At 44.1% G+C, this 25,126-nt stretch overlaps 1 protein-coding gene across 1 annotated transcript; it reads right to left on the reverse strand.

Annotated features, from left to right (window-relative positions):
* Positions 1–122: 122 nt before the first annotated feature.
* On the reverse strand, positions 123–24,362 carry LOC127581388 (tapasin-related protein-like). Its single transcript, XM_052035769.1, has 8 exons — positions 24,072–24,362; positions 20,338–20,517; positions 15,794–16,084; positions 14,527–14,865; positions 11,561–11,887; positions 9,775–9,867; positions 7,028–7,044; positions 123–4,464 (listed from the first exon to the last, which is right to left on the reverse strand). The coding sequence occupies exons 1-8, from the start codon at positions 24,106–24,108 to the stop codon at positions 4,450–4,452; spliced, it is 1,299 nt and encodes a 432-aa protein (XP_051891729.1). The 5' UTR covers positions 24,109–24,362; the 3' UTR covers positions 123–4,449.
* Between the last annotated feature and the right edge of the window lie 764 nt (positions 24,363–25,126).

Consider the following 25,126-nt stretch of genomic DNA (forward strand, 5'->3'; position numbering starts at 1 on the left):
CTTATACATAAATTGTTCAAGACTGCAAAGAGAGAAAAGAAAACTGCCAATAATCTCACTATTTTAAAAGGGACTATTGATGGTTCACTGAAAATTAAGTGAGTAAAGGAACAGTCATTAAATTTGGTTTTTTTTTTGTTTTTATTTTAATTCCCTATGTAAACTTGAGGAGTCTCTGTACCAGCACATTTATTTCAGAGAAAACAGTACAGAACAATGTAGCTGCACACAACTCATGACACCAACAAGTTCACTAAAAGCAAATTAACCCCCAGCCATCCATGCATTATCCAGTTCTATTTACTACATCAGCTTTCCCAATAAAAAAAGCTATGCCTGTGTCATTGAGTCGTGTACATGTGTAATCAAGGCCATGAAAAGTCTGCAATTAGAGTTAAAATCTGTTGCACACACTCCCTACACGTTGCTGCATCTACATTACAGCAGTTACATTTACAAGTGTGGCCGAGCCTGCCCCCTGGTGGTGCCTTGCTGCACCCCAGATGGATTCTTGTCATAAGAGGAGCCAATAAAGGTTGCACATTTGAGTACTGCAGCCATCTAGAAGAAAGATGATTGGGTAACTCCCCTATCACGCACCACTGGGGCCAACACTGCTAACAATGACCGAGACTGATTTAAGTGTCCATAATATAACCATTGACTCACTGCATTTTCTGGAGGCATCACCTTGCTTTTACTGGGAGAAGTTGTAGTTTCTGTTTACTCTGCTCCTTAATTTAATTCTGCCTTCAGAATAAATTGATTCTGCTAATAATTATGTGCCCCATGTTCCTCCCAGCTCAGTGGTTGATGCAGTGTTGCCAATAAAAAGTTCAATAAATCAGATGTCATGAGTGACCAGGGTCCTCAAACTCAAAGCAAAAGCGATCAGATCACAACAAACTTGGAGGGGCAATTTACTAATGCCTGATCGTCTGCGTTAGTGACGTGGGTTGTGTGGTAAATACTGGCCAGGACACCAGTGATAACTCAAAAAGCAAACAAAAAATGCATAAGTTGTAAACCTGAAATAAAAAACAGAAAATACTGGAAACACTCAGCAGGTCAGGCAGCATCTGTGGACAGAAACAAAGTTCATCAATGCAAAATGTTAGCTCTGTTCCTCTCCAGCACAGATCAGCCTTGATCATATTGATCAATGGTGGAGCAGGCTCGAGGGATGTGGTAACCTACTCCTGCTCCTATTTTCTTATGTATCGCTGTTCCTTCCATACATGCTCCCTGACCTGCTGATTATTTTCAGTATTTTTTTTTGTGGACACCACGGGTGACTCCCAAGCTCCTCTTCAAAAATAGCACCTCTGCATTATTCACATCCAGCTGAGATCACAGAGAAGGCCTTAGTTTAAAGTTTCATATGGAAGACAGCACCTCTGACAGTTCAGCACTCCATCTGAATTATTACCCTACATTTTTGTGCTCAAGTCTCTGGCATTGAACTCACAACCTTCTGGCATGGAGGTAAGAGTGCCACCCAGTGAGCCACGGCCAATACCTTTGGAGGAGGAAGTTCCAGAATTCCTTCTTTAGGACATCAAAATCCAGCCACCTCGGTGTCATACAGCCCCACAAGTACACTTAACCTAAATGACCCTTGGAAAACAGCAGCGTCCCTCGGGCTGAGCTTTGAGAATGGGAGCAGGAGTTAAAAGGGGGAGACCAGCAAAGCAACAGATTTCTTCCCTCATCTTGCTCCAGGCAATGCTGCCAACTTGGGCAGGATGATGTGGTCCCACCCACGAGAAGGAAAACAGGGGCAATTAGTTATACTGGCTCCATGTACATGTTTCAATTACTGTCAGCCATAATAAGGACTCACTGAGACTCCAACAAAGCCACTCACATGCAGCATATTTCTCCGTGGAAGCGACACAACCTCTAAGATTTCAGGCATCCAAGTTTGACTCAGAAACGCCTAGGATGCTGCCAGTGACTCACAGGCTGAACTGTTGAGCCTTTTCTAACCAAATCAAAAGGAATCAGATGAATTGCTCTTACTCACAATCTATTGCTGCTGTAAAACATACTGAAAACTTGCGTTTTGTTTTTACACAAGAGTTACGAGCAAGTTTTTTTTATATATAGAGAGTGGTAGGTGCCTGGAACGTGCTGCCAGGGGAAGTGGTGGAAGCAGATACGATAGCAACGTTTAAGAGGCATTTAGACAGCCGCATGAATAGGCAGGGAATAGAAAGATATAGACCACGTGCAGGAGGATGTATAGCTCAAACTGGCATCTTGGTCGGCACAGACATGGTGGACCAAAGAGCTGTACTGTTCTATATTCTGTGCTCCTCAAGTCATCCAGCAACCTCCTCTGTGGCAATACCACAGTTTTAAAAGTTTGTTAATCTATAAAAAAGTTTATTTGTGGTATTTTAGTTTCTGCTTTAAGTTTTTAATTTTTTTTAAAAAGTTGATTTGTGGTATTTTAGTCTCTGTTTTAATTATATAGTTTTCTAATCTTTAAAAATGTTTATTATAATATTTTAGTTTCTGCTTTAAATACTTTCCAATCTTTATACACTGTGCATAATGTTTAAAATGTCAATTATTGGATGTATTTTGCTTCTGGATTTACAGTCAGCAAGAAAATCCTCTGTTCAGCTCGCTTGGTGACATCTCTGCTGCCGGGATCTGGGGCTCCCATATGCTGCTGATTCCAAATTAAGGGACAGTAGGAAGAGCTTTTATTGCATTCTTTTTACACATAGTTGGAGACCTCACAACATATCTCAACTATCAGCCTTGATTTAATCTGACCAAAGAGAAGGTCTCACTCCACAGCATGTAGTACAAGGTGCCACCTTGTCAGGGCTGTGTACAGGAATTTAAGTGGCCCTTAGAGTGACTCTTTAAACAGTGACATGTTAGACACATATACAAACATGCATGACACCTCAATGTTCTTGTCAGGGAACCCATGTCTTTGCTGCCCTTCCCAGCACTCAGCACAACTTTAAAGGTGTGTTGCACTGAAAGGGCTGACAGATGAAATGTTAAGGTTATATTTTTCTAATAGTCATGCACTGTGGGGCCCCCGTATCCCTGTGGAATAGATACTGTGACTAAATTACTGATTGACTGGAGGGCTCACAGTTGTGCCTTGTTGTCCCTGACTGAAGAATGACATTAATGGGCTGTAGTTCAAAAGGCAGTAATAGTAGGCAAGGGAATAAAAAATTAGTGTACTGTTGATACTGGTTTCAAACTAAAAATTACTTTAAACAAGTTGTAACCAGCAAACAGAGTATACTGCTCTCTCTCTATTACTCCCTCGGTCAATAAAATAGGTTTTTAGATCTTGGATGGAATCTATCTCTTAACATTATCTGACCTATCAGCTCTATGCTGGTGGGAAAATAGCAAGGGCTGGAAGACGAATACTCTGGGTTTGGGGGGGGGGGGGGGGTGTCAACTGCGGTTCAATGGGGTTAGTTCATACCTATCTGGGAGCAGCTACTTGCTCAAGACCAGTAAAGTGGATGGACAGGGATGACTAGACTCCATTCTGTGACCAGTCACGAGTCCATATGATAGGATTACAGGAGGCAGCTCTTCAGTTCATTATGTTTATGCCTGCTCTTAGTAATGGCGCTCCCAGTTAGACCCATTCCCCTGCACGTCCTCCTGGCCATGCATTTTGTTTGCTTCAAGTATCCGACTAATCCCTTTTTGAAAGTCATTACTGAATCTGTTGGCCATCTTTTCAGGCAGGGCACAGCAAATTGTTAGCAACTCCTCTTTCATACATTCAGTTACCAGCAGATTCTCCCTGTGACCGCATGAGTTTCCTCTGGGTGCCTCCCACATCCCAAGGACATGCAGTTTGGTGGGTTAATTGGCTGCTGTAAATTGCCCCTAGTATGTAGGTGAGTGGTAGAATCTGGGGGGAGCTGATGAGAATGTTGGGAGAATAAAAAATGATCGATGGTCGGTGCATACTTGGTGGGCCATAGAGCTGTTTCCATCCTGTATCTCTCTTTGACCCTCTGACTAAAGCTCCTGCCTCAAAGTCAGAAGGTTGTAGGTTCAGATTCATTCCAAGACCGAGCTTGACTCAAAAGCTGAAAGAACACTGATTATTAGTGGTTGTGCCTTCCTGATGGAACTTTAAGTTGAGTCTCTACTTTCCACTTCCTGGGGTTCAAGTGGATGAGACACACCCTATGGGAAGAGGGCCGATGAGTGGCTTTGATGTCCTGGTCAACATTCCTCCCTCGGCAAGTAAATAACCAGATGATTTACCTCCTTTGCTCTTTGTGGGTTCCTGCTGTGTGCAAGCACTACAGCCATTAGTTTTAAGCAGTCCAACGGCTGTGAAGCACGTTAGGAGGTTCCAAGGACGCGAAGGATCTCTGCATTTACACGGATTCTTTCTCTCCTTAGCAGCTGCATCATTCCCTGAAGTGCCGTTTCCTGTGCTCAGTATGGCTTCTTCTGCGAGAGAGATAAAAGAGAGATCATTGGAAAATTCTATCACACATGACAATAACCAACAGCGTATTGGTCATGGAATATTTAAAAAGCCTTAAATTATCTTCATATTAACCATTTGGTTTAAGTTTGTTGGTTCAAGACAAGCTGAACTTCTAACCCCAAGTCTGAAGTTAATAAACGATCTATTTTCACCCTCACGTATCCCTATCTCGACCTCCCCACAACTACTGTGGAACCTTCACCTGCTCCAGAATCTAAGGAGTCCTCCTCACTGGGCACCTGGACATCACCCATGAAGCTGCATCACCTGCTCCACATCCCTCTCACCCACCAACCGTCTTCATTAACCCTGCAGAGCATTAATTCCTCCTTGGTTAACGATGTTGCCAAGGACTGGCCCCACCCTCATCGAAAGTCACGGAGTCACAGACAGATACACAGCACAGGAAAAGGCCCTTCGGCCCACCGGGTCCGTGCCGACTATCAACCACCTACTTGCACTAATCCTACATTAATCCCATTTTTTAAAATTCCTCCCACATACCCATCAGCTCCTCCCCAGATTCTACCACTCACCAACGCACAAGGGACAACCTAACCTACCGATCCACACGACCTTGGGATGTGGGAGGAAACTCGAGCACCCAAAGGAAACCCGAGCACCCAAAGGAAACCCATGCAGTCACAGGGAGAACATGCAAGCTCCACACAGACAGCGTCCAAGGTCAGGATTGAACCCAGGTCTCTGGCGCCATGAGGCAGAGGCTCTACCAGCTGCACCACCCACCATCTCTTCCCACAATACCAGGGTTACACCCAGTACGTTCCCCCCAACCTCTCATCCATATTTTACCCTTTCCCTGCCCTCCCCACAACGGTAGACCCATCAACCAGTTGGAGTTATGGATTGAAACCCTTTCCTTAAATGGCTCTGACTTGTGCTGGTCTTAAAAGCCTTCTAAAAACCTATCACGCCTTCAAAACACATCCAGCAAAACTGAGGCAGGTGGATTCCAACCCAGGTTAAGTGTGATGTCATCCAACCTGCAGCAGAAAAAGAACCGATCTGAGCATTTTTTACTGGAGAAAATCCAGCAGTAGTGCAGAAGCAGAGAAGCTGCAGTCCACCTACACAGATCACCAACATGACTAGGCACAGAACTAATCCAGTGAATTTATAGAGCATGAGTCGTCATGTCTTGAGACATTGAGAGACATAAAGACATACAGCATGGAAACAGGCCATTCGGCCCATCGACTCTACGCTGACCAAAAGAACCAACCATTTACGCTTATTTTGTTCTTCCCACCGTCCCCTCAACATCTCCATACTCTGTCGCTCACCGACACACTAGTGGCCAATTAACTTACCAACCTGCACACCTTTGGGACGTGGGGAGGAAACCGAAACGTTTGGGGAAACCCACGCCGTCACAGAGAGAACGTGCATGCTCCACGCAGACAGCACCCGAGGTCAGAATCGAACCTGGATCGCTGTTGAGGCAGGAACTCCACTGTGCTGCTGCTCTGTAGGTGCTAGTTTAGAGCTAGTCACTGCCTACATTCACGTGCAACCAGCAGATTACTGGTTCTCTTTTACTTCCTCAGGGAGCATAGTTTAGGAGAGTTATATAAAGCCCCAAATAGGTCACAGATCAAGTCCCATTTACAGGTTGTGGCACCACACCTTAGAAAGAACGCACTGGACCGGGGAGATTGCAAGCAGATTTACCGTCATGTGGCCAAGAGTTAAAATATAAGGAAAGATTTCAAAAAGTAGGCTTGTGAGGAGTTGGGAGAAATTAGTGAAAGGCACAAGAAGTCTCACAGAAAAATAGCAGTGGGTGCTTGCTCAATTAATGTTAAATCTGAGTTTTTGCTTGCCAAGGGGGATGTCAGGCGTAAGTTTTTTTTACACAGAGAGTGGTGGGTGCGTGGAACGCACTGCCAGCAGAGGTTGTGGGGGCAGATACATTAGGGACATTTAAGAGACTCTTAGATAGACACATGAATGATAGAAAAGTAGGGGGCTATGTGGGAGGGAAGGGTTAGATAGATCTTAGAGCAGGATAAAATGTTGGCACAACATTGTGGGCCGAAGGGCCTGTACTGTGCTGTCGTGTTCTAGGTTCTATAAGAGTACAAAACGACATGGAACAAAGGCAAGTAGACAGAATCAGGATGCACATCAGTCCTGATCTCATTAAATGGCAAATCAGATTTCAAGGTGCAGAGGTTATTCCTGTCCAGTGGGCTCTCCTACCTCCACTGCTTGACACTTGTTTCCCACTCTGTGAGGGCACCAGGGATGTTCATGCCTTAAGCCAGTTAACCTTTGCTACTCCAGGATGGCTGGGGATCTCCTACGACAGTCCAGCCCAGATCACCCAACCAGGGATGAGTGAGCAATACCCATGAAACCCTGCAACAGCAGGAATGTGTCAGAGGAGGAATGCAGCTGCACTGCCCAGTATGTTAAGGTATCCCAAGATCTGGCTAAATTACCTTTGGACAGTTTTCCTATATGAAACTTTGTAGCATTACAATACAATATTCCTCTTACCTTGTTTTTATCCATAACTGCAAAGCAAAGGATAGAGAGCCATTAGATCTCACATTAGCACAAGCATATAATACAGTGAACTAATACATTTTCATCACTGACATCACTCAAAATACATTTCCATTTCCTTTTTTTTAAGTGGATAAGCTACAGAATGAGCTTCACAAGCTCTTGGTTGCTCTCCTCAAAGGCTTTACAAGTGGAAACACATTGGTTATTAATGAACATCAGATATAGTCATACTGTGCAGAGCAAACCTCAAACTACATCCATCAACATGGCTGTCCCCTCCCAGCCTGGTAACAGCGGCTCTCTGCATTATTACCTCAGCTCTGAGGGAGTCAGAAGTGTTACTGGATCTTTGTGTGTCTCTCTCTCTCTCTCCCTCTCTCTCTGACTGAGCCTGCCTCGTACAGAACTTCAGTTCCTGGTGGAGTCTGCAGGCTTAGGTTGGATCAGAGCAGGCCAGTCCTTTATAAATAAATGCACTGGTGCGTAGGACTTTATAAATAAACATGTCAACAGAGGACATGAAATACAAGGTCAAGGGAGCACATGCTATGTGCCCATGCCAGAGTTCTGGGTGGGACAGGCCAGACCAGGTGTCAACATCATTACAAGTCCTTGGCCTCATTGACTGCAGTTGGGCCAGGTTTTAATTTTATAATCTCAACCCCCAGGTACAGAGCGGCATTCCTTCCCAACTTTCCCTGATTGCAACGTCCTCACTTTCCATCCACGTTCTACATCTGCAAGCTTCTCTGGATCTGTGCTCCGCCACCCCCTCCCCAACACCAGTGCTGAGTCCCCAACCCCACCATCAGTGGCAGACCCTCCAACTATCAGATTTCTGCCCCCTTTCCAAATGCCTCCATACTGCTCTGTGCTTCCCCACTTAAACACATCTCCTGAAAATGTACCTCAACTGTTTCAAGTCACATTCCCATTTCCCAAATCCCTGCACAACATCCCTTCCGTCCTTACCGAAGAAATGCCTTTAACTATTTTGCTACGTTAAAGCTCGTGGTTAATTCCTGAGTTCCCAGCCTGTAAATCCACCAGGTGCAAGGTTAAAAGGACCACCCCATTCAAAAAGCCACCACCGCAGTTTCTAAAGAGAAAAGACCAGCTAAAGTTCTGTAACAGAATCACAACTCCTCTTGGCACCACTCACAGCCTTCACTTATACATTTAACCCAAAACTAATTCATTCACTGAATGAGGGTGTCATGAGCAAGGCCAGCATTTATTGTTCATCCATAATTGCCCCTGAGCTGGCTGGACTATTGAGCCTTTATCTTGGGCAGTTAGACATCAACCAGACTGGGTAACAGCAGCTGATCCTGCCCTAAAAATTCCAGGATTCATTTAATTAACCAGGCAATGCACTAACTGCAACGATGGGCTTGGAACCCATCCCTCTTACCTATCCATTAACTTATTACTATACCAAAGCACTTCTTTACCAAGCACCCTCAGCAACCACTTTTGGGCCCAGTAAACCAGTGACAAACCATTCTTGCAAAACCTGACAGTGTAATCTCAGAAATGTATTTCAAAGTTCTGACTTGTTACGTCTACGAAAACATGCAATACACCTCAGTCAGTCTGCAGTTCAATGGTAAAGACGGCCAACTGTACAACTTTCACCAGACCCCAATAAAACTGCTTGTAAGAAATGGCAAGTTTCTCTGAGAGCCAATCTTGACAGGCTGTCCGTCCAACTGGATCTCATAACGTCGTAACAGCTTGTTCAAAGCTCAAGCTGTGAATCATTTATGCTTCACTTGAGGCTATTTGCTCTATCCCATGGGGGCCTGTGGTGATGTCTGTAACTGTGAAACAAAACGGCTTGGATGCTCTCAAAAGGAAATTAGGCAAATACATGAACAAAAAACGCACTGATGGAAATCCTGGAAGACAGAGAGAAGGTGAACGTACTGGGAGAAGAGTTGTGCAGAGAATAAACTTTGGCTTTGGCCAGTTGCACGACCTACTCCTGTGCTGTACGTTTAAGCAGCATTGAGACAGGCACATGAACACACAGGGAATGGAGGGATATGGACCATGTGCAGGCAGATGGGGTTAGTTTAAGTTGGCATCATGGTCAGCACAGACATTGTGGGCCGAAAGGCCTGTTCCTGTGCTGCACTGTTCTATGTTACTCTATTCAATAATCCCTTTACGCTGGATTGATTCTCCAAATTAAACATTAACACAAGTACAAAAGAAATCGGAGCTGGAGTAGGCCAGTGGCAACTTGAGGCTGCTTCAACATTCAGCATGATCTGGTCATTGGATTTAGCTCCATTTTCCTGCCTGTACCCCCAAACCCTGGACTCCCCTCATAGTCAAAAAATCTCAGCCTTGAATAAACTCTGTGATCCAGTGTCCACAGCTCTCTGGGGTAGAGAATGCCAAAGAGTCACCACCCTTTTCAGAGAAGAAATTCCCTGATCTCGGGCTTAAACCTGAGATTCTGTCCTCCCTAACTCCGGACTCCCCCACCAAAGGAAACATCGTCACAGCACAAACCCATCAAGCCCCCTCAGAACTGGTAGAGGTTCCATTGAGATCACTTCATATCTGCCAGCAGTTCCTATGACCATAATGATATTGAATTGGTCTTTTACCAAGATTATGCAGCAACAGTTTTAACTATTGTGGGGGCTGAAATAGGAATCCTCAAGAGATGGGCTCACCTCCTACTGATTAACAGCAAAGAAAACAAAACAGCAAGCACTCACCTTTACTCAAGTGAATTAGCAGGATGATCAGAACAGCGCAGAAGAATAGGGACAATATTAAAATTAAGATGTACAGTAGTATCTGAGATCGTGCTGTGGAAATAAAAGAATATATTGAGTATGACTGCTTGGAGACTTCAGTTCCACATCATTGCATAGAGAGGTGGTGAAGGGGTCTCCTCCTGTTTCTGTCAACTTTTATCCCTCACACCTGCACGACCAGAAACAAACAGCTCATCGCTCATTCTTAACCATATACATTTTCTCATTATTAAACTGATTTTGGTTAAACATGTGCGTTGCCAATACTCCCTAAAATAGGTTGCTGCCTCCTTTTGTCTACTTTAGAGTTGCCTCAACATTGAAGCTTACATGGGTTTCTGCTTCCAAGGTCATTTACACTGATACAACGCAACTGATCCAAGTACCACTGGTAGGGATGAAAGGAACATAAATTTCTTAGTGCTACAGTGGTATTGTTGATTTAACCCATTTTTATTGATTGCATTGGCCACTTTCTTACCTGAATACTTCACTGGCTTACTCTCAGCTCCACCCACCAAGACTCTAACACCGTTGTTAGAGCCTTGTTTGCTTATACTAATGTGTACAAGTAAGATATTTATTTATTAGTCACATGTACATTGAAACACACAGTGGAATGCGTCTTTTTACGTTACTGAGAATGTGCTGGGGGCAGTCCGCAAGTGTAACCACACTTCCGGCGCCAGCATAGCATGCCCACAGCTCCTAACCTGTACATCTTTGGAATGTGGGAGGAAACCGGAGCACCCGAAGGAAACCCACACAGACACGGGGAGAAGGTACAAACTCCTTACAGACAGCAGCGGGAATTGAACCCGGGTCACTGGCACTGCAACAGCGTTGTGCTATCCGCTACACTACCGTATACCAGCTGTTGGTTATATTCTTCTCTGTACGTTTGGTTCCACTGAATTTGAGACATTGCTTAACCAGAATATAATGTAGGTCAGCAAGCTTCAAGGTGAATGGAAGTTATTGCAGATTATTACACAGGCAACAGAGTTTAATGGTATCAAGTTTGCACAGTGTAGATCGAGGGAGGCCAGCCGGATTAGTCAAGTCTAATGAAAAGAAAGGCACAGTTGAGGATAGAATTAAGAAATAAACCATGCAACAGAGCGGGAGGCACGGTAGAGTAGCGGTTAGCGTAACGCTTTACAGCGCCAGCGACCCGGGTTCGATTCTGGCCACTGTCTGTAAGAAGTTTGTACATTCTCCCCGTGTCTGCGTAGGTTTCCTCCAGGTGCTCCGGTTTCTTCCCACATTCCAAAGGCGTACGGGTTAGGAAGTTGTGGGCATGCTACGTTGGCGCCGGAAGCGTGGCGACACTTGCGGGCTGCCCCCAGAACACTACGCAGAAAGACACATTCCACTAAGTGTTTCGATGTACAGTACGTGTGACTAATAAAGATATCTTATCTCATCTTACATTAGGAAATAGATGAGCTGAAAGTTAAAGACTGCAATTGACATGAGCGCATTGACTGAGGGACACATGCTAAATTTGCACAGATTTCAGTTTTCCAATTCTTCCCTCCTAACTGAAGGAGATCTGGGCAAACATTCAAAATCCAGACCACGGGCATCTTCAGGAACCAGTTGGTTCCGTTTGACCATTCAATGTGATGTCATTGCTTCAGTACCAATCTGAGACGCGAATGTCCTTAGGTTTCCAATAATAATTCATATTGAACCCCGATATGCTTTGGAACCACATCAGTGAAGTCTGCTCACTGCTTACCTTCCACATTCACATGGACGTAACGTTTAATTGCCTTCTCCAAGCTGATATGACCAACTTGGCAAATGAACGTGGCACCGTCGTCCCTGAGGGAGGCTGTGAACCTGAAGTAACTTGTCACATTGAAGGTGCCATCTTTGTTCGGCTTGTGGGATGAAAAGACAGTATTGGTGAGGTAGACGGGCAGGAGGTGCTCCCGGCCCTGCTGGCGCTGCCACTTCATCGTCACATCAAGTGGGTAATACATCTCTGCGTCACATGCCAGCTTCTGCTCGTCCCCTTCCTTCAGGGAAAGTGAATCATGGTTCAAGGAAACCTTGGGAGGCTCTGCAAATGGAACAGCAAAATATTCTGTCACAACGCCTGGGTGGATGCTCACAAATAGAAGCTAAAAATGCTGGAAACACTCAGCCAGTATCTGTGGAGAGAGAAACAGAATTAACCTTTCAGGTCAATGACCTTTCATCAGAACTGGGAATAATTAGAGATAGGCAAGCTTTAAGTTGCAGAGAATGGGAGGGGGCAACACGGAATGACTGGAGAGATTTAATAACAAGAAGGTGGTAATGGGATAGATAAAGAAATGAAGGATCCTTCTGACAAAGGGTCTTCAATCTCCGACATTCACTCTGCTTCTCTCTCCACAGGTGCTGCCTGACCTGCTGAGTGTTTCCAGCATTTTCTGTTTTTATTTCAGGTTTTCAGCATCTGCAGTGTTTTGTTTTCAAACAGAGTTTGGGTCTAGATTTGGTGAAACTGAGGAGAGCAATATCATTATCAGGAAACCGTTGAACTTAACCTTCAGTCTGTAAGGCTGCAGTATGCCTTGTTAAAAGACAAGGTGCTCTTGACTTTATATTGTGCTTGAGCGAAGCATTATTGGAGACCAAGAAGAGGGAATACTGGGAGCGGGATCCATAATTAAAGTGACAAGTGGCCAGAAGCCAGAAGTTACACACAGGCTGAACAAGGGTGGTCCGCAGAGTGTCTTGCTTCCCCAATGTTGAGGGGATCATGTTGTGAGCCCTGAAAGCAGTACACTGAATTGTAAAAGGTACTACGAGTAATTCACTCCTTCAGCTGCAGAGAGTACTTGGGCACCGGGAGCAGAGGATAGGGAAGAAAGGAGGTAAAAGGACAACTGGTATTGTTGATTTAACCTATTTGTATTGATCGCACTGGACACTTTCTTACCTGTATTCCGCTCTGGCTTACTGTCACGTCTGCTCACCCTAACACTGTTGATAGACCTTTGGTTGCTTATACTGATGTGAGCAAGTATACCCACTATTGGTTATATTCTCCTTTGTACATCTGTGCGGAAGCACAGGGAATGATGCTGGTGATTATTCATGATATATCAGCCTTCTGATGCTGGGATTTGCAACCTTTGATCCCTTTAATTATAACCATACTGGAATAATGCAGTTTTGCCTGTGGGTCCTGAGTGCAAACAGTCACTATGGCAGCAGGTAACCATCATTTCACCTTCATTAAGCTGAACTGACAGCAATGTTTTCACATACAATAAATGTGCATACACAAAAAATTGCTGGGATGCATGAGCTAATTGGTAGGGAATGTGCTCCAGGTATGACCAGAGGCTGTGGAATTCACTGTCTCTTCCTTGTTGCAAAATGTCCATCACTGAAGGTGCTGGGCTTGGAATGTTGTTGGGATTGTTTTGAGATGAGATAGACTTGATGGGATGAATAGCTACCTTCTATGTTGTGAGAAAATACAGAGCCAAATAGGGCTGCTTCTACTTGTTACCCAAAATGAACAAGCAGGACTGCCCTGGTGGATCCATTGTACAGCCCACTTTGTCCCACTGAATTTACTTCTTCCCACTTTGACTCTATTCTTTCTCTCCCATGTCCACTCCCTTCCCTGGGACACCTCAGATGCCTCCGCCACTTGGAAAGTTTCCTGGTCCAAACCAACTCATTTCCACGATGAACATCTCATCCTCCATCCCACAGAATTTATGGTCTGAGGGCACTTACCAGGCCCAACCACTCCCCCAAAGCAACCACTCATCTCTACCCAGGCAAACTTGTTCCATATTGAACCACACTCTATGCAACTCCACTCACTTTCTCCATGTCGTGGTGTCGCTATGGGAGCACATATGGGTCCAAACTATGCCTGTCCCTTTCTTGGATATGTGAAACAGTCCTCTCTTCAGCCCAATTCTGGCCCCCTTCCTCAACTGTTGATCACTGCTTCCTTCATTCATATAGAACTCAAAAATGTCATTATCTTTGCTGCCAGTTTCCAGCCTGTTCTCAAGTTCATAAAGTCTGTATCTGATTCTTCCCTATCTTGTCACCTCAGTACAGAAATAAGCTACTAATATCCATTATAAGCCCACCTACTCCCATAGTTACACCCCGCATGCCGTAAAGACCGTGTTCCATTCTCCTAGTTTCTCCATCTCCATTGTATGTGGTCCGATGGTGAGACTTTCCTTTTTCCTTCTACCATAGCTGAACGGGCTCTCAACTGTAGCTTCCCACTTTCTTTCTCTCTCCTTTCTTAGATAGTGAGGTCACATTTGCTACCCTCCAATCCATAGGAACATTTCCAGAATCGCTATAACCATGGAAGATGATAAGGAGAGCATTCACCATGTCTAAGGCTCTTTCAGAACTCTGGGAAGTAGATCATCAGGTCCTTGGAATTTATTAGGTTTCAAGCTCGCCAACTTTAATACTAAAAAGACTGAGGATGATTTGCCAATTGCTAGTATTAACCTTAACTACTACATTGATACACTTCATCCAGGCATTAAACCAACCGTTATTTTACTGATTGTAGAGTACAATAATTAATCTAGGCTCCTCCTCTACCAGTTTCACTCTAAAGGCTAAAACTTTCCTCTTGCTTTTTTGTTAATTTCCACATTACCCAAAAATATTCATCCAAGTTCAATATTGGTTAATTCATCAAAACTGGCAGCTTACCCATAATCTCCAGGTTGATGGTGTGTGTACCGAAGAGAGGAGGGACATATACCAAACAGGTGTAGGATCCTTCATTGTTAATATCAACATTTCTTATGCGGAGGGACGCATTCCCATTCTTGATCTGGTCCAAGAATGCTCCAACTCCCTTCTCGATGTGTTCAACCTGCTGGTTCCGTCCATTGTAGGAAAACAATTTCTTCTTGACCCCCTTGTATTGATATCTCCAGTCAATGTTAACATCGGTACTGTGATCAATCTTGTAGCCACAGTCCAAAACTAGGTCTTGCTTCAGTTTGGTTCTGATCAATGGTGTACTTGTGTGGATGATATAATTCACTAACAGGTAAAAAGGAACAGCCGAATCACATTGGTTACTAACTACACCACTGAAGTTTCATTTACTTCAAAAGCTTACCATTTTAATCTACCTATTTGCACGCCTCCTGGACTTTCGTTCTTTTGTATTATTATCGGAGATGAGGGCTTTTTAAACACTCCTGTGCAAAGTCCTACAAGGGCCAAATCATTAAATATATACAAGAAGGAGTTAAAATATTTCTAAAGGGTAAAGAGATCAATGGATGTGGGTAGAAAGCAGGAATAGGGTGTTGAATTTAGAAGATCAAATTCATATTGAATCACAGAGCAGAATCAAAAAGCTGAATCTCCTATTCCTGCTCCTATTTCCTATGTTTCTAAAGCAAACACTTGCCTCGAACTAAGGTTTGCATTGTATAGTTTTTAATTTTGGTTCAGCCTGAATGTGGTTTCTTTTTTGTCATCAGCACTGTTTGGCAATACAGTATTGTTAAAAAATAACTGTAGGCAAATACATCAATTTTTGGTTTCAATAATATATCATAACTAAATTGGTAAAGATAAAAATTATACCTGCACATGAAATATTGACTGTTGTTTCCATGTTTCACTGCCCTCCCCCTACCCAGAGCAGATTCAGTGATGCTTCCAGAAATAAATGCAATTGGTCAGTAGGCCATGAACAAGATTCACATTTTGAAATGCAAATTCTTAAAAAAAACATGATTGATATTCAGAATCAGGTTTATATTCACTGACTCATATGATGTGAAATTTGTTGTTTTGACATAATTAAACTAATTACCAGAGTTTTACCAGTATGCAAGAGAACCTGATTATTTTTAACGGTCTTAAGAAGCTAAAAGATGCAAGCCCTAAAACACCGATCTTTTCTTGTACCACTTTGAACAAATTATATTGGACTTCTCCAGTCTTAAAACCTTACCTTGAACTAACAGAGTATCGGTGTTTCCAATGGGTGAATCTTCATCATCAGTTGGTGCTTCACTCTTCTCATTCACCTCAAGATTAGATGCTTTTAGTTTCCTCATGAAGCTAGTTGTAGTGAATTTGCCATGTCTGTTCTTTATAGTCACAGTGAACCATTTGTTCTCAGTGAGCTCCGCACCCTGGTGTGGCCAGGGAACGTGGAATCCGTGCGTGGAATATCGGCTAATTTCACATTCCAAATCGTCAGGTTTCGTGCCCACGTAATGGAATATGTCTAAAGAAGAATCTGTAAATATAAGGAAAGGTTCACACTTCCATTTGATGGGAAGTTGGTACATGACTATACAGGAATACCAAATGCATACATCTCTCTATTGCCCCTAGCTAGTAAACCTCTCTAATCCTTCAGTTGAAGCATCTAACTTTAAGGAAACCTAGCAGGCTTTCAAGTATTTAAATATCACTGCTACAGCCTAAGTTGCCTCCTTTTAAATTTAAAAAGCTACAGCAATCATTAGCAATTCCATCTGACCATCCATTTTTGAAGGATTGACTTCAGGAGTGAGGTAACTGGTGCATTCCATCTCTTCCAAAAGACTTCTTCAAACCACTGGCAATTAGTCCCAATTTGGGAAGACCTCTTCCCTTCCCACCATCCAGAGACCCAAAGAGTCTTTCCAGGTGAAGAAGGGATTCACATGCACTTCTTCCGATCTAGTAATACTGCATTCAGTGCTCCCCATGTGGTCTCTTCGGGAAGAAACCTGGGGCAGATTGGCTGATCACTCTGCGGAACACCCACGTTCAGTCCACACGGAAAACCCTGAGCTTCCCATTACTTGCCACTTTAATTCTTCATCCCACTCCCGCTCTGACCCATTGGTCTGTGGCCTCCTGCACTGTTACAGTGAGTCCCAATGCAAGCTTGAGGATCAGCACCTCATCTTCTGTCGGGGCATGTTGCAGCCTTCTGGACTTAATATTGAATTCTACAACTTCAGGTAACTCATTTTCTCTCCATATTAGTCATCCATCTGTGACATTGGCTCAGTTTGTTTTCTTTCACAAGGTCACAAGACAAGGGAGCAGAAGTAGGCCATTCGGCCCATCGAGTCTGCTCCAAGGAAAAGGGAAAAAAGAAATGAGAAATTGGGAAATTGGAGAAATTTCTTTTTTCTTCTTTGATCTTTTTTTCTCTGAGTGTGGAGGACATTCCCAGCCTGACCTGCCGGGCACATCTTCCTGCTCCACATTTTGCAACTCCCATTTTTTTTTGTCCATGCTCTCACACTCTAACTGCCCCCATTCACTCATTGACCACATGACCTCATTTACAACTTATCCCCATGGTTACCCTGGTCTTACCCTATCAGAGACATCCCTCCTCCCCCACACTCCTTGCAGCTCAACGAGCATGTTTAGTCCCCTTCCCAGTTCTGATGAAGGATCTTTGATCTGAAATGTTAACTCCATTACAAGTCAGAGATTTAGTAGACTAAATAAAGTAACTTGGGATATTTAGTTACAATGGAGTGGAAAGTGAAGCACATATACAATCTGTTAAGTACTACTGAATGTCAACATTATACATAAATACAATGAACAAATTCCATAATGGAACAAAACCAGAAAATGCTGGAAATACTGAGCAGGTCCAGGCAACACCTGGGGAGACAGAAATAGAGCTGGTGTTTCAGGTTAATGACCTTCCATCATTTCAGATTTCCAACATGTACAGTACTTTGCTTGTCAACATAATGGGTTAATTATTCCGTTCTGAGAGATGTTTTGGGTGTCCGATGGATGAACATTACAGACTTCACTCTCGCTCAGTTGAATCCCCTTGAATCAGTGGACATCTCACATTTCACCACGTCCTGGCCAGTTCGTAGTAATTAGAGTTAAATAATTGTCAGACCCAGTTGGACAGCAATGCTTCAATTTCACACCTCCACTGCTTCCTTCCTGGGATGGGGCAAAAACTAACTACAGCAAAACTCCAGCATCCAGCCCCCTCAGGACACTGGTGGTTCTCCACCAACAGACATTACAGACTATTTAATGTTACTCTTAATAAAACCCCAGCGCAATTTTATTTCACTTTTAGATGTCACACTGTAGGATAATAAATTTGTCAGTAAACCCAGTGAATTGCAGCTTATATGCTTCAGCTTGTCAGCACTCTTGGCCCCAGTTTCAACCATAAATCTACCCACTTTCCAGTGTTCTTGACACCAACCCTGGCTCCGGCTACACAACTTGCTTGCACTCCAAACCCCCAGACTCACACTCTGGACTAATGAGCGAGCCAGATGCCAAACCATCAGGATTTTCTGATCAATTGGGTACCGATTATTGAAGTTCACTGTACCAGTTTGGGTAGTGGGTGAGGAGACAGTACAGTTTTCTTCTTTCTGGAGAGGAACCTGAGCAAGACACACAAAGCCTAATAATGTTCCAGTTCAAAAATAGATGAGTAGCTTCCTGGACCATCAGGATACGTTATATTTTACAGAGACCAAGGCACATTTTTAATTATAAATTTAAAAAAACTGAAGGTGTCAGAGAGTTGGCACCACAGACAAAAGAAATGACAAAATAAAAGGGACCAAGGGGTTGAAGACGAGATGCCCCAGTCCAGAACACATGATGGAAGGAGAGGCCCCAGTCCAGAAACAGTGAGGGAAGGAGAGGCCCCAGTCCAGAACCCGTGAGGGAAGGAGAGGCCCCAGTCCAGAACCCGTGAGGGAAGGAGAGGCCCCAGTCCAGAACCCGTGAGGGAAGGAGAGGCCCCAGTCCAGAACCCGTGAGGGAACCAAAGACACTAGAGTACCTCAGCTCTGGAGAGCTGGGAGCAATGTGATGCACCCCTGCTCCTGGAACACCAGGAACAGCAAAGTAGAAGCAGATTAAGGAGGTAACAGTGATCGAGGACCAAGCTGATCTCCCCTCAGCTGTGCTGCCAGTTTCACCGTGGTGGGACTCACTCCCCCACAACCCCTGGGGAGATCCAGACCCAGATATCAGTCTGGAGCAAGTGCACCATGGGCATTCTGTGGTAATGTGATTTTGGACCTTAAATCTACAAAACAATAGGTGGAAAGATTGCATGGAGCAGTGTTTAGAGCTAATGTTTAACGTGTTGCAATCCTAGCTCAGCTCACCATGTTCAAATTTTGCAGGAGTGTGGTTAACCATGGCCGTGGTCACAATATGGCGGGGGGGGTGGGCGGGGGGAGAGAACCATGGGCAATCGATATGGATAGGAGGCAATGATTGCTCATGGAGGCAAATGCATTGTCACCAAAGTCAAAGAGATTGTTGACGGACACCTCCTCATGGCAGATACAGCATACAGAAACACCCTGGCTCATCAATGTGTATGTCCTGGCTCTGTAAAGCCAGCAGCTGGCCTTCTTCCAGCAGGTGCCTCCCCCCACTCCTGCTGCAGGCATCATCCCAGCCAGTCGCCCTGGACAATGACTTCAACCGTATTGTTGATGCAGCTGAGCAATGGCTGTTAGGTGACAAAGCTCAGCTCAGCCCACTGGGAAAAACCAATCAGAGGTGCTCTGGCAGCAGGGCCTCTGTGCTGTAATGTGAAGCCCTGCAATACAGTCATTGTCATGGAGTAATACAGCATGGAAGAAGTTGCCCCTCAGGTCCCTTTTAAATCTTTCCCCTCTCACCTTCAACCTAAGCCCTCTAGTTTTTGATTCATTTTCTTTTTCCCTGGAAAAAGATACTGTGTGCATTCACCCTGTCTATACCCCTGTTGATTTTGTACACCTCTATAAGGTTACCCCTTAGTCTCCTGCACTCCAAGGAATAAAGTCCTAGCCCGCCCAACCTGTCCCTTTAACTCAGGTCCTCAAGACTGGGCAACATACTCATAAATCTTCTTTGCACTCTTTCTGGCTTAATGACATCCTTCCTATAACAGGGTAACCAAAACAGGACACAATACTCCAGATGTGGCCTCATCAACTTCCTTGTGCTGCTCCAGTGATTCATTGAAGCTTACTCCACAAGAGGAGGCCACTCAGCCCATAACATCCATGCATCTTGCCACGATGCTGCATGAAAGGAATATACACTTACATCTGTATGAGACAATATATTTTGAGGTTAATTTTAGCCTCATTTCTCAGACAAGAATTCTATGCATCTTGTTAGAATGTCAGCCTTACACCCAATCCTATATTACCTTCCCATGACAGAACATCAAATTGCACTGAATGTAATACCCGCTTTAACCCCAGACTCATCCATCTTCCAATGTGCGGGTTAGGTAAAATGTGCCTATTCATGTATTGCCTCCTCTCCTTATAAATCAGAGGATCTACTGGCTTACCACGAGAAGTGGCTCTGGAACCCACTGGTGAAAAAAAAATGAACAGGCCTCACTTTTCAATAATAAGCAATTTTTGATGTTTTATGTGAAGGAAAGACAACTTCCCAAATGATTTGAACCATTACGTTACAGAAGGTGTGCCACAAAGAATTAATTGCTGAGCATGCTTGATGTTTTCAGGTTACCTTTAACTTTAAAACGAATTGCTTCCTCATCTGTATCGATATCACCAAACAGCAGCAATGCCTTCCTCGTGACAGTTGTGTGCCCTAACACAGGAGTTCCATCATCTTGCTTCTCTTCTCGAAAGGTGCAATCCAGCTTTCTGTTTGGAAGAGTGTGTCCATTCTGGGCCAGTGCAATTCCTCAAAAAAGCAAAGTAGGAAACTCAAGGAAAGTTTTTAAACAAAGGTTGGACAATGTATATTACACCGCCACTTCGCTGAGTAAAACATCTTTGCACTGATGGTGAATATTTCTGCCTCCAAGTCCATATTTTTTCTCTCATGTCTGAAACGTCAGTAGTAGCTCTGTAAGTAACAACCTTACCTTAGTCAGAAAGTTCACAGTTCAAACCCTGCTCTGGAGACCTAGTCAGAGGCTAACAAACATACCCAATATTGCTGCACCCCGTCCGTACTGTACTACACTGTAGACCTTTGGAACAAAAGATAAATGGATGAAACTACAATACAGCAGATCAGGCTTGAGGTGCTGAATGACCTATTGTTCTTCTGCTGTAGACCTGGTATGAGTTGCTTCTATATTGGCACAATTTTATTACTGAATTGTACATATTATAATGGGGCAAAAGCTGTCTAACTCTTTAATCTGAAACACTGACTTCTATTATAAAGCTATCAATATCTTTACTCTCTGCCTCTACATGCCTTTTTTACTACTGAAATTATCCAAAGATACAGTGCAGTTTATATCATTTGGGCAAATAATTCTCTGGTCCCTACAGTACTGGAAACACAATTGTATTTGAAAATCTTTTCAATTCACTGTCTCTTGCCAAATCATTAACACATTCTCTTAAGCTTGTAATTGCCAAAAAAACTCACCTTTAAACGGGACCAGACATCTTGCAACACACAGACCTACTTTGTTTTAAAGGCAATGAATGAGATGGAATGATGTCATTACGTAGATGCATGTCACTGCCTTTTTCATGAAACAAGACCCCACAACCAGCAAGAAATGAATGACCAGATAATCTGGAGGGCAGAACACTTGGCCCAACCACTCTATGCTGTCATCTTTGCTCCCTTCAAGCCTCCGCTTAAATGTATCTATGATATTCACTACAACTGCTCCCTAGTTCCACACTCCTTGGATAAGGGTGTTTCTTCCAAATTCCCTTTCTTGGTGACTATCTTATATTGATGACCTCCGGTTCTGCTCTTCTCCACAAATGGTAAGATTCTCTGCATTCACCCTATAAAAACATTTCACTGAAACTTACAAAATTTTTACAGGACTTGACAGGCTGGATGCAGAGAGGATGTTTCTCCTGGCTGAGGAGTCGAGAACCAGGGATAAAATAAGGGGTCGGTTATTTTGGACTGAAATAAGGAGAAATTGCTCAGAAGGATGCAAATCTTTGGTATTCTCTATCCTGGAGGGTTGTAGATTCTAAATTGTCAAGTTCATCCAAAACAGAGGTTAACAGATCTCTGGATCTTTGGGGAATCAGTGGAGACAGGAACAGGGCAAAAAAGTGGTGCTTGAAGTAGAAGACCAACCGCGATCTTAACGAATGGTGGATGATGTATTCCTGCTCCATATGTCCATGATTTTAAAGACTTCTAGTAGGTCATCCCTCAGCTTTCTCAAAAGAAAACCCTTAGTTGATCCTAAGAGTTAATGGTTGGCCTGGAAATCAAGGAAAACCCTCTGCCACTCTTTGAACAGCATCATGGGACATCTGAGATTCCAATGGGTTTACTTCCTACTGAAAGCATAGTATCTATGACAGTGCAAAACAGACCAAACTCTAGTCATAGAGTCATACAGCATAGAAACAGGCCCTTCAGCCCAACTCATCCATACCGACCAAGGTATATATCTGAGCTAGGACCATTAGCCAATGTTTGGCCCATATTCTTCTAAACCTTTTTTATCCACGTACCTGTCCAAATGTCCTTTAAACATTGTAACTGTACCTGCCTCTACAGCTTCCTCTGGCACATCTTTCCATATACTCACCACCCTCTGTCTGAAAAAGTTGCCCCTCAGGTCCCTTTTAAATCTTTCATCTCTCACCTTAAATCTATGTCCTCTAGTTTTAGACTCTCCCAACCTAGGAAAAAGACTGACCATCTACCTTATCTATGCCCTTCATGATTTTATATACCTCTATAACGTCACCCCTCAGCGTCCTATGCTCCAGATAAAAAAGTGCCAGTCTATCCAGCCTCTCCTTATAACTCAAGCCCTCAAACAGTAATGTTTTCTGCACCCTTTCCAGCTTAATGTTATCATTCCTATAGCTGGGCTACCAGAACTGCGCACAATACTCCAAGCGCAGTCTCACCAACAACTTGTACAGTTGCAACATGATGTCCCAAACTCAATGCTCTGACCAATGAAAGCAAGCATGTCAAACGCCTTCTTCACCACCCTGTCTACCTGAACATAGACATAGAACATTACAGCACAGTACAGGCCCTTCAGCCCACGATGTTGTGCCGACATTTTATCCTGCTCTAAGATCTATCTAACTCTTCCCTCCCACATAGCCCTCCATTTTTCTTATCATTCATGTGCCTAACTAAGAGTCTCTTAAATGTACCCACTGCTAATCCTGCCATTAACCTTGTATCCTGCCTTCAAATTCGATCTTCCAAAGTGTATCACTTCACACTTGTCCGGGCTGAACTCCATCTGCCACTTCTCAGCCCAGATCTGCATCCTATCAATGTCCTGTTGTAACCTACAGCAACCTTCTACACTATCCCCAACACCACCAACCTTTGTGTCAGCTGCAAGCTTACTTACCCACTCTTCTACATCCTCATCCAAGTCATTTATAAAAATCACAAAGAGCAGGGGTTCCAGAACAGATCCCTGCGGAACACCACTGGTCACCAACCTCCAGGAAGAATACGCTCCATCCACAACCACCCTCTGTCTTCTATGGGTGAGCCAATTCTGAATCCACACAGCCAAGTTTCCCTGGATCCCATGCCTCTCGACTTTCTGAATGATCCTTCTGTGAGGAACCTTATCAAACGCCTTACTGAAATCCATGTACACCACATCCACTGCTCTACCTTCATCAATGTGTTTTGTCATATCCTCAAAGAATTCAATCAGGCTCATGAGGCATGATCTGCCCCTTATGAAGCCATGCTAAGTGTCCCTAATCAGCCTATGCTTCTCCAAATGCCCATAAATCCTGTCTCTTAAAATCTTCTCCAGTAATCTACCTGTGTAGCCAATCTCAGGGAACTATGTACCTGTACTCATACCCCTAGGTCTCTCTCTTCTAAAACATTCTCCAGGACCCTGCCATTTACTCTGTAAATCCTGCCCTGGCTTAATTTACCAAATTGCAACGCTAGTGTGAGTTGAACTAAATGCCAAGGGAAATCTTTATAAACATCTCCAACACTCATTAACAAACCTGGTGAGTTTTTTTTTCAAATGCATTTTATAGAGAACAGCATAAATGATTTCTAACCTGTCCGCAGGTGCAAAGGGGAGGGGTCCCAAAGAACCAGCTCATGCCCACACTGAGGAGCACGTCTCTTTAGGAGACTATTGCTTGCGGCCTGACGTTGCATTTATACTGCCTAAACGCTGGACTAAGTTTCAAACGTACAGCAGCCCATGGCGCCGGGGGTCAAACGCGAATACACACATCAAATGCATTCTTCATTCCATCTAATCTAAAAGCGTCCGGTGGTCTTACCAATAACGAGAATGTAAAGGTGCCGAAACAACATCATGAACTATCGTGTAATCTGCCATTAACTAAAGGTTTCATTTCACTTTCGGTTTCTCAAGTCTGACTCAGTCGGGTTTCCGGTGAATCCTTAGCGAAGGAACATTGGTTTCGAGATTGTTACTGGGAATGGAGAATTACAGACCCCTGTCAACGGAGGCAGGGGATGCGGGAGGGGTGGTGGGGGGAGCAAGCTGATACCGGCAGCGGCAGTACAAGGGGAGATGGAGGTGAGACGGGTTGGAGGCAGGAGGGGGAGAGGGGGAGGATGGGGCTGTCGAGAGGGAGGAGCTTGGATAGGAAAGTCGGAGTAGACGGGAGCAAAGTGGTGTGCGGGACTGTGCTTGAGTGGAACAGTCCCGCAGATGGGAACTGGGCGTGAGTGGAGGGGGAAGGGGAAGAACGAGAATAGGACGTTCAAGATGGGAAGCAAGGGATGGAGAGGTGGAATCCACAGGGCTGGGAGGTGAGGCAAAGAGAGAGGGGGAAGGGGTATGGGAGCAGAGAGAGGGCTTGCACGAAATGGAGGGAGAGATTTGGCGGGGAGCAGGTAAAAAGGCAAGATATGATCAATAGAACCATAGAAAAATTAGAGGTGATTTAGCCCATAGGCTTTTGATAAGATGCCACACAGGAGGGTGGTCAACATGATTACAGCCCACAAGGCTGGGGGTAATAACCGACATAGACTAAAGATCAAGGAGAAAGCAAAGGATTGGAAATAAATGGATCATTATCAGGTTAGCGGGCTGTGAGGAGTGGGATACCACAGCATTTGGTGTTTGGGCCCCACCTATAAACCATCTGGCTGTGGGGAACCAAATGTCATATTTCCAAGTCTGCCGATGATATAAAACTTGGGATGATACAAAAGATGAAAAATGGGACAAGCTGAGTGAGAGGGCAAGAACACAGCAGATGCAATATAATGCGGAAATATGTGAAGTTGTCCACTTTGATGCACAAAACAGAAAGTCATACCATATTTGAAATGGTGAGAAATTAGGTAATGTTGACCTTCA

The sequence above is a fragment of the Pristis pectinata genome, chromosome 21 (genome assembly GCF_009764475.1).
Source record: "Pristis pectinata isolate sPriPec2 chromosome 21, sPriPec2.1.pri, whole genome shotgun sequence".
In the NCBI taxonomy this organism is placed as follows: Eukaryota; Metazoa; Chordata; class Chondrichthyes; order Rhinopristiformes; family Pristidae; genus Pristis; species Pristis pectinata.

Excerpts from the sequence above, each read along its gene's own strand:
- LOC127581388 (XM_052035769.1), bottom strand. The coding sequence starts at position 24,108 with ATGATGTTGTTTCGGCACCTTTACATTCTCGTTATTG. Across the intron at positions 14,866-15,793 it reads CGATACTCTGTTAGTTCAAG|TGAATTATATCATCCACACA; the intron begins GTAAGGTTTTAA and ends TTTACCTGTTAG. Across the intron at positions 9,868-11,560 it reads CGTCCATGTGAATGTGGAAG|CACGATCTCAGATACTACTG; the intron begins GTAAGCAGTGAG and ends TTATTTCCACAG.